Source organism: Rhododendron vialii, chromosome 8a, assembly GCF_030253575.1.
Source record: "Rhododendron vialii isolate Sample 1 chromosome 8a, ASM3025357v1".
In the NCBI taxonomy this organism is placed as follows: domain Eukaryota; kingdom Viridiplantae; phylum Streptophyta; class Magnoliopsida; order Ericales; family Ericaceae; genus Rhododendron; species Rhododendron vialii.
The window spans coordinates 8,598,623-8,614,802 of NC_080564.1; the positions used below are offsets into that span (position 1 = coordinate 8,598,623).

Genomic DNA, 16,180 nt, shown 5'->3' on the forward strand with positions numbered 1-16,180 from the left:
ATTAATTCGAAGGGCTTAACTGAAAAGATCGATCAGGCTTAACTGAAAGGATCGGAAAGTGACTCGTCCTCACGACCATATCTATTCCATATACTCTCTTTCCTACATGTAATTTTTTATTCATTATTCCGTACTTTTTAAAAATACAATATATATATATATATATATATATATATATATATATATATATATATTAATTCGCTTAAAAATAAAACTAAGGTCAATCAATAAAATAATAAATACTCATTGAGCCGTAAATTCTAAGAGGCATACGCGCCGATCCACTAAAATATAGGAGGACAAAAAAAAAAGAGTTCTCACTAATGTTTTTTTTTGTTCCCGTGCATCGAACAAGCAAAGCGCTAGTATGCTCTAATCACAAGAATGATGATGATTGTTCTTTTTTTACTTTTTATTTAAAAAAAAGTCTTTTGAGGGTTTTTGGCCGATGATGCATTTATGCATCATGTAAGTTTTATTTTATTTTTGGAAAAATGCTAGCGCAGATATATTTTTGTGAACGAGAAAATGCAATATTTGTGTGTGTAAAATATAACATTTAAAATGAAATGGAGAGATCTTTTTTTTTTAGTCTTTTATTTGTGAGTATCGTCTCTTTTTTTTATTAAGTCTTAATTTGATCGATAAAAACAAACACTAAAATCATAAAAGATGAAACTCCATCGATACTAAATATTTCAAAGAAAAATAAAACGTCACGGTACTACTTGAGATCAGCTCCCAAAATATCCCAAAAGTCCATATTGTCCGTTAAAAAGTCACTTCAACCACTCTGATTTTCTTGAACATAGCTGAAAAGATCCCTACCAGCTCCCTGCATACCTGATTTTTCCTTTTCGCCCCCACCCTTCATATTCGCTTCTTCATCGGTCCATGTTATCAATCCTTTGTTAAAATAAGGATCACACAACATGTTATTCTACCACAATATTCCGTCATCATCATCCGGTGAAGGCATTTGGAATGGCTCGGAGGAATTCTCTTTCGTCTGAGTTTTATCCGTAATGACAATTTTACCCCTCAGCCAAGTTAGATTCTTTGAGAAGGTTCGAGGTCGAGGTCGTATGACTTTGGTTTTCTCCACCGTGCTTTGGGTCATTTTCGATTTCTGTACATCTTCCCGAATTTGATCATTCGGTTTCTTGTGCAAATTGGTATACCAGTAATTCTTGACATCATTCGATGTTCTTCCTGGAAGTCTACCCGCAATAAGCGACCATCTGTTTAAAGAGAAGGACCAATTAATGTGGTGAATATGAAACCGGAAAATGGCATATAATGTTGTAGGATTAAATTATGATCAGCATTAATTATAGATGTATACATCACAAAAAGTTAACGATAATTATGGAAAGGTATGGTCAGACATTTGAAAATATATTTTGAAATTTTACATTTCTATCGTAAAATCCTCACACATATCGGGACAAAATAGTTAACACAGTCTCACAAATGATTATTGTTTATTTTTGCATCAAACTTTTATGGATTATTGATTCATCTCGATGAAAGGAATCGAAAAAGTAAAAAATATGATCGAAACTCATAATTTTTTAATAGACTTATTTTCATCTTTATTCAAAAATTTTTAAATTTTTGATCATAATTTTTTACTTTTCTGATTTCTCTCGCCCAGAAAAATCAATAATCAACAAATCTTTGACACAAACCTAACAAATGCGACTTTTATTGAAAGTAAAATTCTAAAATCAGCCCAATGGGCTGACGATATTAGGTGTGTGAATGTGTATTAAAGGATGTAAAAAGTGCACAAAAATACGTATTTTTCTTATCTTTTAGTATGTTTATCGTCAGCCCAGTGGGCTGGCTAGCAAGACCGTTATTGAAAAAAGAGAAATAAGTCAAAGTGACTCTTTTTTTTTGACTCGAGTTAAAGTGACTTATTGGTCTAATTTCCAAAACTAGCCTAATACATGAAAAATTGAACCAATATAAACTTTTTGTCTTTGCTATTTTCACTTTTTTAATAGCCCGGCCGTTTCATTGCTTCTCAAAATGGAAAACCGTCTTTCCCAAAATTGGAACATGGTAAGGGAAACTTGTAACTAAGAACATCTTCAAATCATGGAATGGTCAAGCGGCGTGCGTTGAAAGATTTGTATGGTTATGTTGCTATGGAATCCCTCTCAATGGATGGAGCGATACTTCCTTCAAATCTATTGGTGAATTATGGGGTTCTTTCATATTTACGGATAAATCGACGTTGAAGGTGTCATCTTTTGCGGAGGCTAAGATTCTAATTAATGCCACTAATATTTTCAAGGAAATTGATGAGTGAATTATTGTAGAGGTTGAAGGTAAGAGTTACAAAGTAAAGGCGTTGGAAGATCCATGTGATCAACCTCATGAAGCGGAGAAACAAATTCCTAGAGTAAATCGGCATTCGAATTCGGAAGATGAATCGACGAAAGAGGAGGAAAATGAGGATGATGAGGTCGACGTTCCGGTGTCAGAGAGTGATACTAATGGGTCCTCTTTGGATGCGGAGCCGATTGCAAGACAAGGGGGTGGAATCCACTGTGATTTAGTGATAAGCTCTCAATAGTGTAAATAAATGGGCTTATTGATCCCAATTTTGTCACTCTCACATGCATGACTTGCTCTATTTAGATGATATTGCACGGAGATTGTGTTTTTGTGAGTTTCAGGTAAAAAGGTGAAAACTAGGCGATTTGAACGCCAATGATGACTTCCGGAAGTATCCAAGAGCCAAGACCATGCGGCACCCCGCCACCAAGTCCCTAGGAGCCTTTAAAGAAGTGTCGAAGAGTGTTCGAGACGTCAATGGGGCCGTTGGATGGAAGAAAACAATTTGGAAGCTGTCTGCCAGCGATGTATCGGTACCGAGGATTTGTGGTACATGTACACCTCGGACAGACCATGTCCAAAACTGCCACGAACAAGACCTGTACCGGTATTGGGATTTTACGGTACCGGTACAATCTGGAAAAATCTGCATTTTTTGTACCCGACTGCACTTTGTCTTGGGGGTATTTTGAACCTTTGTAACCCGTTTTTGAGGGCATATAAATACCTTCAGACCTCATTTCATTAGGTTATCTTCCAATTTCACTTGTCTCTCTACCTCCCTCCTCTCCCTAACGCTCTCTCTTTCTCTTCAATGGAGGTTGATTGCTAGAGTTTTAAGACTTTTGTTCTTCATTAAACTTGTAAGTACTCTTGTTCTTTACATTAATCTAGCTTTTATTTTCGTTTTTGTGAATGTTTTCGTATCTCTCTTCATTTCCCTTCATGTTTACACCGATTAAGGGTGAGTAGTGATCAAGGCTTGGTCATGGGATGATTTCTACCCCATGACTTGGGTAGTTTAATGACTTCTCACATTTCTTGTGCTTAATGTGGTTTGTAAATGGATTAAATTCATTTTTATGTAACAAAACTTAGGGTTGGTAACCTTTTTGATTAGGTGTAGGCAATGACTCGATCTCTTGCTACACATAATGCTTGGAGCTATGTCACTCTAGGTATTTGCCAAAATGCCTCAAAGATCTTGTTGAACTCTAATATTTGGTCTAAACTTAGGGTTGTTAACTTCTTCAATTGTGTGTTGACAAGTCTCCTTGGCACACCCAATGCTTAGAACTATGGTACTCTATGTGTTTGATAAAATGCCTAAATGAGTTCCTTTCCATTTCCAAACCCCGATGTATGAGTTAAACTTAATTTTTATGGTTAAATCTTCCGAGTGAGATCAAATGACAATGATTCTCACTTGAGTTATTAAAGAGAAGCGTTGAACGGCCTAAGTTATGGACGGAATAAACCCCTATACCTTGTTGCTTTTAATTTGTAGTCAATCTTCGTTTTCAATTAAAGTTAGGAGGTAAAGAAAATTTTCTATCACTCAAAAGTTGGCCGTCTCAAAGCCGAACTAAAGGTTGGCGGTCCTAACGCTAAAAACCCTTCGTAAATCAAACCTCCGGCCTAACTTGATTGGCTCCCTGTGGATTCGACCTCGGACTTCCGAGTTTATTATGCTACAACCGACCTAGCCCTACGCTTTGGGCGCTCTTTACTACGACACATTTTGGTCGAGCAAGCATTTAGCGAGTGGTGAGGCTATTATTTTTGATGGGGCTATTCAGTTAGTGGCCAACACTAAATCTGATGATATCGAAATTCATGCTAAGGATTCAACCAAAGCCTTGGCTGGTGCTGGAGCAAATACTGCAAGGGGTTATAATTAATTATCCCAGATTCAGAGGTTGTGGAACATGATGTAGGCTTTTACTCATGTATAATTCTTATATTTGTTCCCTGTTCATTACTTCGTTAGCATTTTTCTTTAACAGGAATAATCATTACAACAAATTTAAAAGCAAGGCCGTCAATGAGCAAGAGTGGGAATATTGAGCAAGAGTGGGAGTATAACAAGACAAAGGCAAAAAGCCTTTCCAAAAAAGAAGACGACGACAAAGACAAAGACAACGACAAAGACAAAGGCAAAAAGCCTTTCCAAAAAAGAAGTTTCCAAAAAAGAAGAAGACAAATGCATAAAAATGCGCGCCCAGAGAGAGAGAGAAGAGATTGCCTGTTGCCAAGCAGCTTATGAAACCTGATAATGAGATCAACTTTATCCACAGTAAAATTCCCTCTCTTAATACTTGGGCTCAAGTAATTCAACTATCTCAGCCTACAACTTTTCCTGCATCTATTTAATCCTGTAATACAAAACATGAAAAGAATGCTCTTGCACTTTTTTTTCCACAGACTTACATTCACATATGAAGTCTGTCTTTAGCTTAAATTAATTATTGAGTTTTTTTTTTTGAACTGTCATTAGCTTTGCATGGCATTTGTCTTGACGGTAAAAGTATAATACAATAAAATTATCACTAAAATCTTAACAAAAGTTAATTAGAAATAATGCAAAACTAACGGCTTTTTTTGGGATTCATTTATCCAAAAAATTGACCTGATTTGCGAGGGACTTGGTGCCAGCTCTCCTCTCCATGTTTCTCAACGCACTTCTTCAGAAGAAAGTCTTCTTCCTCCGTCCAAGCACCCTTTCTCACTCCTAATGGAACCTGCATGTCCATTTATTTCCTTTATTCTGCAAAGTCCTAAAAAAACCCAATAATAATAAGCACGTGAAAAGGTTTCAAGCAAAGCTGCTAAAAAACAAAGCGTACCCTCTGAATGTTTTAAATTCTGAGGCTCCAAAAGAAAAGTCATTGACGTGCATTTTCGCCCACCACTAAACCTTAAAACGAGAATTCGAATTTAGTGGACTTGGCTTGTCGGCAGTTGGCCGGATTTCGGCTTGTTCCGAGTTTGTTATCATGATCGGAACCGTTTATGTTGTCGAGCTCATTGAAAACTTCAAGCATGTCAAAAATTATATTGTCTAAACATTGTTTAATTCCTGATCAGATCACATTTATGTTTCTAAAAATGAATATGGCCACACTGGATCAACCCACCAACACTAGTTTAATAAAGCAAAAAGTCACTCCGATTAGGTATTAATAAGTATCCGATTAACATGAGTTTCGACGTGATAAAAGTTTTCGACGAGTTCTACGTACGACGTGAAAGATTCCGATTATGAAAATAACCTCAGTACAAGCCAATATCCGGCCAACTACACGGTGGGACTACTGACAAGCCATATCGTGAATCTAAACCACGCAAAGTAGCAACAGAATGAGCCGTAAATGAGATATTCTTAATTCAAAACTTGATAACTTCATAGGCCAAGGTTACAAGAGAAAATTTTCTTGTGAATTTTCTCGTGTCGGCATAGATTACATATTTTTGACTGGATCGGAAAGGAGAGCAATTGAGTTATGCGTAAGCTAGTTTGGACATCTTGACCTTCAAACCCAACCCGATTGGAAGGAAATGGCAGTTGTGTGATTTAGGTGAAAACCATGGGCACTTAACTGGAAAGTGGGAGAATGTACTACAGCCTTTGGATCAAATGAATCTAAACCGTTCCAACAACTTGTTCCCACACCCTTCTGTTTTATAATAGAGATTTAATAAATCAACTAACAGTCCACGTCGATCATGTGGTCCACGTCGCCTTTCAAAAAAAACAAAAAGTGGTCCATTGCTTTTTACAAGTGTCGGGTTGGTTTATACACATAGGGCTCGTTTGGATGAAGTATTAGATTTGGAGGTATTTTATAAGAAGGGGGGATTGGATAGTAGGGGTATTATGTAAAAAGGGTGGGTCCACATTGATGTGACAGAATGATTAAATAATACATGATTTGGATGAGATATAAAATGAGGAATAAGGTTGTTTTATAGTTGAATGGAAGATGGAGGGTGTATTATAAGGGGGGATTTCACATAGCCGGCTCCCACCCTAGTCATGTGTAGGCCACCCTCAGGGGGTATTTGGGGGGATTATGGAGCGGGGATATTAAGATATCCACCCTAATTTTGGACTTCCCATACCATGCCATATGCATGGGCCCACGTATTAGGAGGGGGATATCATAATCTCCCTTCACATCGCTGCATCCAAACAGGCCGATAACGATTAATCCTTAGAGTCTAATCTCAGGAAATTCAATTAGAAATCTCACCATGTACTTGAAGGAAGTTCAATTAGAAATAAAATAGCTCCAAAGAAATTGAAAAATCCTGAAAGGTTTCGAATATAAAATCTTAAGACGGAGAAATCCCCTACATCCTATCCCTTCTCGTCAACCTAATTTCGGGACCCCATTTTCTTTGGAATACCTGTGAAAGGAAATTCCTCCTTTTTTTCCCTGAAATTTTGCAAGTTAGGCTCCGTTTCAGAACTCAAAATAAGTATTTATTTTTTAAGAAGACAATTTTAAGCTAAAAAATAAAGTGTTTACGTAAATAATTTTTTTAGCAATACGGATCTTTTTTTATAGATCTCATTGAGATCTTTTGAACAGTACAAAAAAATAAAAAAAATTATTTTTCGTTTACATTATTTTTTGAGTTTAAAAATATGAAATAAATATTTATTTTTTAAAAAGATGTCGCGGAAACGTGAAACAAGTAGTCATCAATAATGTGGAAATGTCAAAATGTGAAATAATTAGCCATCAATAATGACACATCATCAAGTGTTGTTGTTGTCATGAAATCATTTTCAGTTTTGGAAACAGTTCCTCTCGATCTTCTCTCTTTAATTAGAGATTGCAATTTTGGAAACAGTTCCTCTAGATCTTTTTTAATTAATGCTTGACCGACCCGTCTTAGTTAGAGTATTTGACAACACGTTGTACACACACCTACAAAAATAGGGAGGGAGGGGGGCTGCTGTGCCGGCCAAAATAACATTGTCCCGAGTCCGAAAACTTGATCTGAAATGTTCACTTGAAAGATCTCATCTCTTACTATGGTCCTGCAGAAAATCAAGTCGATCGAGCATCCTTACCTAGTGAAAGAATCACTCTTTTTGCTTATTTTTGGCTTAATATTTTGGACATTGATAATAACACTGTAAACAGCTGATTCGTTCACTAGGTTATCGATACTCGATCGACTTGATTTTTCGCAAAGGCCATAATAAGCAATGAGATCTTTCAAGTGAACGTTTCGGATCAAGTTTTTGGGCTCGGGACAATGTTGTTTTGACTGGCACAGGACAACAGCCACCCTTCCTCCCAAAAGTAGGTTAGCTCATAAAAAGTGATCTTTCTGGATGAGATCTAAGTCTTCTACTTTAGATCACGGTTATAAATCGTGATTGAAAGTTAAAAATGAGCATGCCCTAAATTGAGATGGAAAACCATTGCGTTTGATCTTTTCTTTGCATCTACTAGACCATCTTGTTTTGACATTGTCGAGTTTCGAACCCACGTACCATTGGTTGATTATCCAAAGACTTAAAAACTAGCCAAGAACTTCTGTTATTAAGAAAACAAAAAAAAATCTATACAAACTTCTTAAATTGGGAAAATTTTTCTTTTTCTTAAAATTTCTTGAATTATTGAAATGCAATTAAATATAAAAAAATACACACACACACACACACACACACACACACATATATATATATATATATATTGTTTGAATTTTTTTTAAAAAAATATGATAACAGATCTTTTGCCAATCAAAACTAGTTGTTGGTTACCAAAGAATTTTCTTGTGGAGAAAAAGTTAGTTTTGGTCGATAAACTTAGTCAACAATAGTGTTTTTTGTTGTAGTGTGTAATTTATGTTTTCATGAAAATTATCACAACCTGCAGATTGTAACATTATGAACAAACTTTAGATTTTTTTATAAACTAACCATTTCACATGGATTTTGTGTTTATATTGAATTTCAATTTCAGTGGTGGCTTCCCGGCCAATTGGATTTTAATCCTTTTTAGACAAGGCTAAGCCAAAATAACATGATTGCTCTTTTCCTTAATGTGTCAAACACTTGGAAGGCATCCAAAATAACTTAGTTTCTAGCTTACACAACAAGAAATTCTACCATCTATAAACCCGTAATTCAATATCTAAAATTAGGTTTCAACTTAAACCCCCGATTTTCGACAAGTGTTACTCCGTACTTGTGTACTATCATCCAAATATCCCAAGCAGATGGGGACACACAAGTTTTCCCAAGAAACTTAAAAGATGAGTAAAACAATAGACATATAGGTTCATCGTAGCTTTATATCGCTTAGACTAGTGGTTAAAAAAATTAGGAACTTCAAAGAATCTAAAATTTAGGCTTAAATTTTTTTATCTCGCTGCAAGAGTCAGTCTTTTATCATGCCGCAAGTGTGAGGTCATTTTTAGGTTTTAGTATTTTGTCTCACTGCAAGAGTTAGCTTTTTATCACGCAGCAAGAGTGAGGTTTTTTTAGGCTTCAGTCTTTTATGTTGCTGTAAGAGCGAGGTCTTTTATCTCGCTTTTTTTCGCATGTCAGTGTTTTATCACGCTGCGAGAGTGAGGCTTTTTTTAGGTTTCAGTCTTTTATCTTGCCTAAAGACTGAGGCCTTTTATCTACAATCACAGTTTTTAAAGAACTAAGATAAAATATATTAAGCGTCACTTTCTATCTCAGCTTTTGACTTAAATTGAGATTAAAAATTTAGCCTACAAATTTTAATCATTCTGTAATTAAAGCCGTGATTTTTGTGAACCTTCTTGGTGTGACCTTTATTTATTACAGTATTGTAGTAATGTAATTCAGTATGATTTTGAAATTGTAACAAAGCATCGCGCATGTGTGTACACCCGATTCATAAAAGGAAAGTTTCTCTGGTCTAATTGTACAACCTTTGGTATACGAAAGGATTAATTTAATTTGTGTGAGACCCTGCTTAAAAAAAATGTAGTAATTTTTTTTGTCAAAATGATCGAAGTTTCATTTTCAATCATAGTACAAAATAAACGAATATATCAAAAGGACATTTATCACTTTCAAAAGGAGTCAATAACCAAATAGTAGGCCTAGCTCCCTATAATGCCAAAAGCTCACAATTCCAATCTTGCGAATGGGCACTGGATGCACTCCGGTGAACCAGCCAACACCAGCACCTAACTCACGAACCAACAACGAAAACATTATTCTAGGGGACTGGGTGGGGGGTGAGGTTGATGGGGTCCGAATTTTGCCCATGTGCATAGAAGTATGTAACGATGGCCAACTGCATTTCCCTCTACTTGCAAAAAAAAGCCTTCATGGAGGCTAATTTTGTCATTTGCTTCTAAAGGAATATGTCATTGCGGAGAAACTGTCAACTCGGACCCATGACACTTCAGTGACAGTATAATTATCATGTGACGCGCGCATGTTGCACTAGTAATGTGCACCGACAGGTCTAAGTCTAACCTTAGCATTCTCCATTTGGTTCATGCATGTAGATAATTTCCGAACTCTAAAAAGGGCAGCAAGTTTAAATGTTGTAGAGTACGGGTTAAGAGTACTGTTCCTGAAAAGTTAGGACAAAGCCCAGCTCTGAAATTGCCTAAATCGGCCCAACCAAGTGGGGTCGGTCATTGGATGGATTGAGGATGTTCACGTGGTGCCCAACAATAATAGGAGTGCATTATTATGTTGGGGTGGGGGGTTGTTTTGTGGGGACCGTAACAACGTTTCGGGATCAATAAAGTGACGGCCAAGGATCTCTCATCCAAGAGTCCCTCCCTCGGGGTCATGTAACTGAAAGGACCACAATGGGTTAAGCGATGCTGTTTGTCCTCACGCCCATGCACCATGCAGAGAATATTTTGAGGGTTTTTGGCCAACGCATTTATGCATCATTTAAGAATATTTTTTTGGAAAAATGATAGCGCGAATATATTTTTTTGGATGAGAAAATGCACTTTTTTGTTGTTGTAAAATACGACATTTAAAAATGGATGGATAGAGTATTGTCGATCTATTGTACTAAAGTCTTTATTAATTTGGTCGATAAAAACAAATATTAAAATCATAAAAGACGTAACTCGATCAATACTAGATATTTCAAAGAAAACTAAAACGTCACGGTACTACTTAGGGGCGAGCAAAAAATCTGTCAAACCGCTAATTCAGTCCAAACCAATCCAAACCGAATGGTTTGGTTAGGTTTTTCAGTAGTGTGGTTTGGTTCCGGTTTTAAAAATTTAGAAACCTCGTTAAATGGTTTGGTTTGTGGATTTACGTTAATGGTTTCGGTTCCAAACCGATCCGAACCGTATATAGATATAATATATATACATATAACTCATTTAATTTAGAAACACCAAGTATACATGAAAGTTATAATCAACTAATTTTCTAAATTAATAATTTATTCAATCCACCGGCTTATTCATTATTCATTTACTACCAAAATTATTTAGTATAAACTTCTATATATCACAACCCATTCTTATAATCTCAAAAGCACATTGTATATAGATATATAATGCTCCATTTTGTGAATATTGATTCCATGGCTCAATTAATTCCTAAATTTTTCTATAAATAAAAATCAATTCTTAGTTTATCTATGCAATTTTGAGTACTTTAAATAGTTTACGAAGATGATATCTCAATTTCAAATAAACCATGGTTCAAAACCGAAACCGAACCATAGAACTCTAATGGTTTGGATTGGTTTGGTTCTACACTTTTTATGGGTTAGTTTGGTTCTCCAAATACATAATCCGTATGTAGTGATTTGGTTTTTGATTTACTATAAAATCGAACCAATCCGATCTATGTTCACCCCTAGTACTACTTGATCATCTCCTCAAATATCCCAAATTAAAGGTCCTCAAATATCCCAAATTAAAGGTCCATATTGTCCATAAAAATGTCACTCCAATCATACTCCAAAGAAACTGGGCCCCGAAAATGAGTTGAAGTGAACGGGTGGAATGTAGGGGTTTTAAGGATTTATCAATTTTTAAGGAGCTATTTCATATGAAGTTTTGCTCTGATTTTAATTGGACTCTCTTTAAGTATGCGTGCAGTGAGATTAGACTCTAAGAATTAATCGTTATTTGCATAAATTAGTCCATACACTTAAATTATGAGCGGAGATAAGGGCAAGAAGCGAAGTAGCTGCGCGGTTCTTGTGAAGCTTCAGGAACCATCCCACCTATACAAAGAAGCACAGGACCGCTTGATCGACGTGGATTGTTAGTTGATGTATTAAGTACTATAATAATAGAGAAACGATCAGCTACTATAGTGCTGTCTCTTTCTTCTTCTTCTTTTTGGTTGGGTTTAATTTTTAAGGGTCAAGGTGTTCAGGCCAGCTTACATGCAACTCGACTATTCTTCTTCCCGTCTGGTAAACAATATGTCATCCATACCGGCACTAAAAAATTCACAAGTGATTTTTCTCTTGTGACCTGGGCCTAAAAAGTTGTCGAGTTTCGAATTAAGAATATCTGATTTACGGCTCATCCTATTGCTACTCTGCGTGGTTTAGAATTCCTGGTTTTCCGGTTTTGTGGTGGGCGAAAATGGACGTCAGAAACTTATCTTTGGAGCCTCAGAATTTAGAACAGAAAGAGATGTGTGCGCTTATTTTGCATGTGTATAAATTCGATCCAGAGGCTACGCTTTATTTTTGACCAACTTTACCTGAAAATTTTCACGTGCTTATTGATTATTGGTTTTTTTAGGACTTTGCACAATTAAGGAAAGAAATGGACATGCAGGTTCCATTAGGAGTGAGAAAGGGTGCTTGGACTGAGGAAGAAGACTTTCTTCTGAAGAAGTGCGTTGAGAAACATGGAGAGGGGAGCTGGCACCAAGTCCCCCACAAAGAAGTGCGTTGAGAAACATGGCGAATTTTTTTTTTTTTTTTTCTGTTTTCTGATATTGTCTCGGAAAGAGGAATAACAAGAGTAGAAAAAAGTTAGATGAGTTTTGGAAAAAGTTACGGTAAGATAAATGAATCTCAAAAAAAGTTGTTATTTTTGCATTATTTCTAATTAACTTTTGTTAAGCTTAGTGATAATTTTATTATATTATACTTTTATCAACAAGACAAATACTTATTACGAAAAACTGAATGCAAAGCTTATGAAAGTTCAAAAAAACTCAAAAAAAAAAATTAATTTAAGGTAAAGACAGTTCATATGTGACAAGTAACTCTACGAGGAAAAAAAATGTGCAAAAACATTCTTTTCTTTTTTTTGTTTTACAGGATTAAATAGATGCAGGAAAAGTTGTAGGCTGAAGTGGTTAAATTACTTGAGGCCAAATATTAAGAGAGGAAATTTTACTGTGGATGAAGTTGATCTCATTATCAGGCTTCATAAGTTGATTGGCAACAGACAATCTCTCTCTCTCTCTCTCTCTCTCTCTCTCTCATTGACGGCCTTGCTTTTAAATTTGTTCTAATGATTATTCTCGTTAAAGGAAAATGCTAATGAACACTGCACAGACATACGAATTATACTTGAGTAATTTAGATTCGATTGTAAGAGTACCGATTCTTCAACTTGCCACGTATATAACTAAAGTTAAAATTTTAATATACAATTTTCTTTGTTATCTCTTTTGAAGATGCTCTTAGTTACACATTTCCCCTATTATGTTTCAATTTTGGGAAAGACGTTTTTCCATTTCGAAAAGCAATGAAAAAGGCTATTAAAAAAACAAAAATAGCAAAGACAAAAGTTTATATTGGTTCAATTTTTCATATATTAGGTTGGTTTTGGATCAATAAGTCACTTTGACTTATTTGTCTTTTTACAAAAAAAAAATTCGCATTTGTTAGTTTTGTGTCAAACTTTTATAGATTTTCGATTCCTTTCATCAAGACGAATCAATAATTCATAAAAGTTTGACGCAAAAACAAAACAAATGTGAATTTTTTTAAATAAAGACAAACTAGCTTGCGACTGCATTATTTGTTTTATCCCGATATGTGTGACTTATTGGTTTGACTTATTTGTTCAAAACTAGCCTAAATCATTCGTGAGACTGTGCTAACTATTTTATCCCAATATGTGTGAAGATTTTATGATAAAAATTTCAAATTTTAAAATATATTTTGAAATTTCAGACTATACCTTTCCATAATAATCATTAACTTTTTGTGATGTATACATCCATAATTAACGATGATCCTAATTTAATCTATATGCCATTTTCCAGTTTCATATTCATCTCATTAATTGGTTCTTCTCTTTAAACAGATGGTCGCTAATTGCAGGTAGACTTCCGGGAAGAACATCGAATGATGTTAAGAATTACTGGAATACCCATTTGCACAAGAAACCGAATGATCAAATTCAGGAAGATGTACATAAATCGAAAATGATCCAGAGTACGATGGAAAAAACCAAAGTCATACGCCCTCGACCTCGAACCTTCTCGAAGAATCTACCTTGGCTAATGGGTAAAACTGTCATTACGGATAAAACTGATCAGACGAAAGAGAATTTCTCCGAGCCAATTCAAACTCCTTCACAACGAGATGATAACGGAATATTGTGGTGGGATAACATGTTGTCTGATCCTAATATTAACAGAGGAATGATAACATGGACCAATGAAGAAGTGATTACGGAGGGTGGGGGCGAATAGGAAAAATCAGGTATGTAAGGAGCTGGTAGGGATCCTTTCAGATGCGTTCAAGAAGATCACAATGGTTGGAGTGACTTTTTTATGGACAATATGGACCTTTGGGATATTGGGTGATGATCTCAAGTAGTACCATGACGCTTTATTTTTCTCTGAAATAGTTAGTATTGATTGAGTTTCGTCTTTTATGATTTTAGTATTTGTTTTTATCGATCGAATTACGAGAGACTTAATAAAATAGAGGAGACGATACTCCCTCCATTCCTTTTTAAATTTTATGTTTTACACACACAAAAAAAGTGCATTTTCTCGTCCACAAAACTATATCTGTGCTAGAATTTTTTCAAACAAAATTGATTAAAACTTACATGGTGCATAAATGCATCAGCCAAAAACCCTCAAAATATTTTAAAAAAAAAGAAAAAGAAAAAGAAAAATCATCGTCATTCTTGTGTATAGAGCATACTAGCGTTTTGTCCGTTCGATTCGAGGGTACAAAAAAAACAGTAGTGGGAACTTTTTTTCTGTTTTCAGTCAGCACATATAGCTCTTGGAATTTACTTCATTTTCTTGCAAAATAATATGAAAAATTTCACAACAATAAATGACCTAAAAAATGGAGAAATCAGATCGGTTTCAAGGACTATTTATTACTACTATGTCAATAATTGACCTTAGTTTCATTTTCAAGCAAAATAAAATAGATATTTTGTATTTTGTAAAATGTGTAGAATACAACGACTAAAAAGATGAAAAAAAATTTAGAAAATTACATGTACGAGAGAGTTAAATATGGTATAGATAAATATGGTCGTGAGGACGCTTTCCGATTGTGGTCCTTTCAATTAAGCCCTTCCAATTAATTGCCACCAACACTGAAACCGTTATCCCGAGAGACTCTTCAACGAGATTATTGACCTTGTTCGGTTTAGGGTTTTGGATTTTGGATTCCAATTATTATCTTATTTCGCTTTCTACTCATTACCTTATCTCAAATAATTACTTACATTTTTCTCTATCTCTCTCAATTCATTACTCATATTTCCAATCATTGTTCTATTTCTCTATACAAATCCAAATTCAAAATCTCAAAAAAAACGAGGTCTCAATGACCCAGAGCCATCGTCAAGTGGTGTTTGGTACCTCCTCCATAATATATTAATGTGGAATTCGTACACTTACGTTGACCACGACGTAAACACCGCATGTTGAAAAGAAATTCTGTCGTCGATCATTCTCAATCATCCGGACCCCACTTGCTTTGGCCCTTTGGGCTCGTTTGGACGAGGGATTGGCAAGGGGGATAACATATCACCCGTGCTAAGGCCGTGGGCCCCATGGTTATCCATGGTTTGGGAAGCTCAAAAGGCGAGGGTTTTCATTAATCCAAGTCCATGCTTTTACCGGCGAAGAGGGGCTGCGGGGTATTATTTTCGGCTGGGTTTTGAGGTGTTATTAAGTTATCTCCTAATCCCCTAGAAATTGAATGATTTCACCCCTCTTTATCCCCTTTCCCCCACCCCTAACTCGCTTGGGTTTTTTGATTCAGACAATGAAACTAGAAGAAGAAGAACAACAACAGTAGATTGGAGAGAGGGAAGATGAACCTGTGACGTTCAGCGGGGATCGAAGAGATGGAGTGTCGTAGCTTTTCTTCTTCTTCTCTGCCTTTTCATCTTCTTCTCCCTCTCTCCCTCTCTCTCTAACGCTGGAGAAGCGACAAGAACGAAGGCAAGAAGAAAGAAAAATTATGTGCATGTGTGACATGTGCTCTCATTTACCCAACCCATAATCTCAATTACTAATTTCCAACTAAAAAAACACTTTAAAAAAACGAATTTAATTTATTTATGCTTATTAAATTAATTAATTTATTATTAAATTAAATTATTCCCAAAAAAAACCCCAATTTTTTTTTAAAAAATCGAATTTTGTCAAATTAAAACTTATTTTATTTGTAATATTATTAATTTAGTAAATTTATTTGTTAGAAAAATTAAATACTACGGATTAAAGTGTAAAAGATTAATTATATTTGCAATTATAATTAAGTTTGGAATTACACAAGGGCAAAACGGTCATTTGACAACTTTTTACATTATCCACCATTTTTTAACCAATACCCCCTACTCTAATATTACCTCATCGAAATCAACTACTATTTAATTC

General features: G+C 35.3%; 1 protein-coding gene and 1 pseudogene across 1 annotated transcript; one reads left to right on the forward strand and one right to left on the reverse strand.

The window, feature by feature from the left end:
* Positions 1-637: 637 nt before the first annotated feature.
* Positions 638-5,162, reverse strand: LOC131335626 (transcription factor MYB114-like; annotated as a pseudogene).
* Positions 5,163-12,123: 6,961 nt separating this feature from the next.
* On the forward strand, positions 12,124-14,281 carry LOC131298525 (transcription factor MYB1-like). Its single transcript, XM_058324007.1, is given in 2 exon segments — positions 12,124-12,246; positions 13,562-14,281. Coding segments are annotated over 2 exon segments (690 nt in total). The 3' UTR covers positions 14,129-14,281.
* The last annotated feature ends 1,899 nt before the right edge of the window (positions 14,282-16,180 follow it).